This window comes from Ipomoea triloba, chromosome 13 (assembly GCF_003576645.1).
Source record: "Ipomoea triloba cultivar NCNSP0323 chromosome 13, ASM357664v1".
Taxonomy (NCBI): domain Eukaryota; kingdom Viridiplantae; phylum Streptophyta; class Magnoliopsida; order Solanales; family Convolvulaceae; genus Ipomoea; species Ipomoea triloba.
In genome coordinates this window covers 2892906-2897539 of record NC_044928.1, presented here as the reverse complement: position 1 = coordinate 2897539, position 4634 = coordinate 2892906, and the positions used below count along the sequence as shown (strand labels likewise).

The 4634-nt window shown below is 36.1% G+C and overlaps 1 protein-coding gene across 1 annotated transcript; it reads right to left on the bottom strand.

Annotated features, from left to right (window-relative positions):
- LOC116002656 (cytochrome P450 734A1-like) lies at window positions 1-3548 on the bottom strand. Its single transcript, XM_031242817.1, has 5 exons — window positions 3071-3548; window positions 2301-2524; window positions 1866-2110; window positions 1020-1416; window positions 1-727 (listed from the first exon to the last, which is right to left on the bottom strand). The coding sequence occupies exons 1-5, from the start codon at window positions 3375-3377 to the stop codon at window positions 302-304; spliced, it is 1599 nt and encodes a 532-aa protein (XP_031098677.1). The 5' UTR covers window positions 3378-3548; the 3' UTR covers window positions 1-301.
- Window positions 3549-4634: the final 1086 nt, after the last annotated feature.

The following is a 4634-nucleotide window of genomic DNA, read 5'->3' as shown; positions in this document are numbered from 1 at the left end:
ATCTGCCAAACTAAAATCCTAAGACAGTGAAAAAAGAAAAGAATAAGAAGCAAGGAATATAATCACACAACTAACTCCTAAGCTAGCTAATTCCTAAATATATGACTTGTAACAATGTACAACTTTTTCCTTTGATTTTGAGTCAACAAGAAGCACTTGTGCACTCACAAGCAGAGATTAGGTATAGGCCAGGGTTTTGCTTTTTCTATTATTGCATATACTAAGATTATTATTTTGTTTGAAACAATGAGCATATATATTAAGAGATTTGATTAATTATTATCTGTGGTGATGGTCTCAGTCAAGCACGGCGAAATATGATGGGTGCACCATATTGAGGGTGGAGAAGCATCAACACAGTCGGGGCATGTTGATAGCACGGGGACATTCGAAATGAGAAACGTTGTAGTATGATTGCGAGTGTAATCTTTGTTTGTAAAATTGCTAGGTTTTGTCCGATGCATTGTCGGACTCCAATGCCGAAGGGAATGCATGCCGCAGGATGCTTTGTTGCCATAGCTACTCCCTTGGCGAATCGGGTGGGGTTGAACTCATTCACATCACTGCCCCATAATGTTTGATCGTGATGAATGGCTAGGATTGGTATCAATAGCTCGGTCCCACAAGGGATCTTGCATCCTCCAAGCTCCACGTCAGCCTTTGCTCGCCTAATCATCGCAACAATTGGAGGGTAGAGACGCAATGACTCATTCATAATCATGCTCAACTGCACACCATATCACAAACATATATATATTTAGATAAATAGTTTAAAATGTCCAAAATATCCTTATTGCATATTAATTTGGTGAGAGAATTTATGACATTATAAAAATTCTCAACCAATAATATGTATCATAATAAAATACCTTAGAAGACGAGGTCAAAGCAATTAAAAACACAACAATCAATAAAAATATGTCGTAATAAAATACCTTAAAAGGCGAGGTAGAAGTAATTAAGATAGAACACAAAATGTTTTGTCTTAATCACACAAAAGAGAGGAAGGTGGGGCCTACCATCTTAAACTTGGCAATATCATCTTTGGAGGGTATATCACGTGACCCACACACCTTGACCACCTCCTCACGTGCCAGGTCCTGCCACCGTGGGTGCATCGCCAGCAAGACGGCTGTCCATGTCAGCAAGTTCGACGTGGTTTGCTCGCCGGCGAAGAAGAACGTCTTGCACTCCTCGGCGATGTCGTTCAACGTGATCGCCGTCGCAGAAGCGGCCGCCGTCGACGGGCCCTCCTTCATGCTTGCTTGGATCATAAGGCCCAGCAAATCCTTTGGCCCATTTTCAACCATTTCACTTCCCCAGTTCTCTCTCCTTTCTTCAATAACCTTTAATAGAGATCTCTTAATCTCTCTATCCAACTTCCAACACTTCATGTTCCTTTTAGTGGGCAAGAATCTAAACAAACAAAAAAAAAAAATTCATAATCCCAAAATCTAATAAACTAAATATGTAAGTGATGAGATTCAAATTCAAATTTATAAGAAAACAGGGTGTAATTTAGTAAGTTACACCCTAACCTTGCATTTTTTTGGGTTAGACTATGAAGTGTCCATCTCGAACTAATCCAAGGCAAAGTTCTGGCTAGGTTTTTTCATATAAGAGGGAGTTCAAACTCTCGACCTCTCTTAAGGAACAAGAGTAAACGATCACTCATGCAGATCAAGTTGGATTACCTTAACCTTGTAGCATGTCTTGTTAAAGTATACACATGGTAATACTATATTGGATTAAATTTTTATATGTGAAATTTGTATAGTTTAATATAATCTTATTTAATTAACTAAGGTAACTCATGCATGACGAGTTAACTTAACAATAACCAATAAGTACAAATATTTGATTACCTATATCCAGGAATGAAAACCTTTTGTAATGCTTCACTTGTTAGCAGCATTTGTTGAGCTTGTAAGCTGAAAATGGCTTTCCCTTGTTCATAGCTACTCCCAAATGCAGTTTGTGCCACAATGTCTTGTGTCAACATTTTAAAACATTCCGACACTTCAATTTCTACTTCCCCACACTTTGACAACATGTCTGTCCATTTCTCCAACATTTCAATTACTTTACACCCTAGTATTGGCATTAACATCTGCAATATTTCCCAACAACAATTCATTTTATCCCAAAATGAATAAATAAATATATAAAATTGGTTTATTTAATTTTAATTTGAATAAGAATCTAGACTTCCTTGGAGAGTTGACCTTAAATGGGCCCCACTGAAACTCGACTGGATTAGTTTTACGTTGCAGGATATTAAAAAAAAAATCAGGACTTGCCTTTAGATTTTCCATATGGAAAGTGGGGGTGATGATTTTCCTGTGGTGAGCCCATTTTTCTCCTTGCAGGCTCAAAAGGCCATTACCTTCAAGCTGTGTTATGAGGGGGTGAGCTTCATTCCTCTCGTAGAATTCTGATTTTGAGGTATATATTTCTCTAATTAGGTCGGGATCTGCTACAGCGAGACGCGGTGTTGGTCCAAACCACACTAGAATTGTTGCACCTTGATATAAAAGAGACGAATTGAATTACAACGTCAGATTTGATGCATTATATAAAAAAAAAAATTAATTTCAATTTTCACTGGTTCTCGAGTATTCTTAAAAAAGAAAATGCTTTGGTACCAACTTAGGAGTTGGGACCACCAACAAACATTGTAACCATGTCTAGAAAAGACCACATCATTAAACTCGAAAATGTCATAATGTTGAAAAAATTTAAAGTGATGGAGTATCATAGTAGAAGAGGGTTTAATTAAACTTCACAATTTGAAGTACTCATCACATCTAGCTTCTTATAAGAGGACAAAACAAGACTAACCATAAAAAAAAATATGAAATTTATGCATTTCAAATATATAACGTATTAACGTCAGCTGGGAGAAAGGACACGAGTTAGCTCACTAAACTCGTGACTTTTTAAGGGACCAGTAGTTTTACATACTTGCTAAGAGAATATAATTTTAAAGTTTGTAAGTTTTATTTAATCTTAACACGAATGAAAGACAAATAATCGAAATTAAAAAGTTACGAGTTATATATGAACTCACCATAGATTTTCTTCCAATGATGATAGAAGGGGAGGACCCTTGGGAGTATATTGTGAGAATAACAAGGGATGGACTGTGAAGAGGCTTTCAACATTAGGCTCAAAATCTCCTTAGCATTTCCAATGAGGAATCTATAAGGAGGGCCTCTTATTCCTTGTTTGGCAAAGTGCTGTTCTATCTTCCTTGGCCTCCACCACAGATAAACCATGGCCCTCACCACAACCAAACACACCACAAAAGAAATGCCAAGAAACTTCATATAATAATTATACTTCCATTCCATGGAGAACAGCTTCTCTTCTTCCATGGCAGATTTTTTTTTTTTTTTCTTCTACGTATGTAGTGGATATGGGCAATCCTCAAAAGGGAACAAAAGCCTGTGTTTGTGGGTTTGCCTTTGAGCTAGCTACCTTTGTTGTATGTACTATGTAGAGGTAGCAGCCTTTTCTTATATACATATTTTTTTTGCTTTTGTTTATGTTATGTTTGTTGCTTCCTTCTCAGTGTCTTCTCCTTTTAATGCTAAACAACAAAGTTTGGGAAGGCCAGGAGAGAGAGAAAGAATTTGTTTTGCAAGGCCAACGGCGCAGGGGCCGCCATTGGGATTGTGAGGGTCAACTATTAATCAATTTTGAGGCCAAGTGTAACTGGATGACATGTCTGTAACTCTCCCAGATGGGAGGTCATAGGTTCGAAATCCAATTGGGACATTGACTCTTTGTGCTTTAAAAGGGTATATAAGTATTACATTACAAATTTGGTTACAAATTAAATGATGCAATAACCTTTAAAAGAATGATAATTGGGTGAGGCGGAGTTTCAAAACCATGACCTTTGACATGAGGTTGATTATGATACCAAATTAAAGCATGTGTTCCATCTCAACTAAAAGTCTAAATTGGATAGCTCGTTAACTCACTCCCATCATTCATGTGGCAGTGTTAACCGGGATATCGGGTGTCATTAGAACACAAGGTCTTTGGCCCATAGCTCGTTACCTAAACAAATAAAAGAAAGATAATCCTGATGTCAATTTTTTTTTTTATCGTGGGTTAGGACTTGTTTGGTTGGTGTTTGTAATCAGTTGTAAAAGGCTGACCCATGTATTGTAATAATGGTGTTTATTCGTTGTTTGAATGTATAATATAATGTATTGTGTATAAAACAAAAATAGGTGATATTTTGTGAGATTATCTGGTGTGAAACATGTAATATTTCGTCTTAATGAAAGTGTAAAGAAAAGAATAGATTAATAAAAGTTGCCAAGTATCTTGTGCTCAGATGGTAGAATAGTAGCTCTTCCATATGAGAAGTCATGAACAAATACTACAATCTAATAGAGTTAGTTGTATTAAAAAAAAGACTAATAAAAGTTAATGTATAGCGTATACCTTTTTATTTTGAAAATTATTGTTTTTTTCTTCTAGTATATAAAATAAGTGTAAAATCCAATAGCATTGTATTTAATCCATATCTACTATTATATTCTATTATTGAACTCTTCTTACATTACGTGGAATTTCACAAGAAGGAAGGATCTGAGAAATAATAATACTTGCCTTTT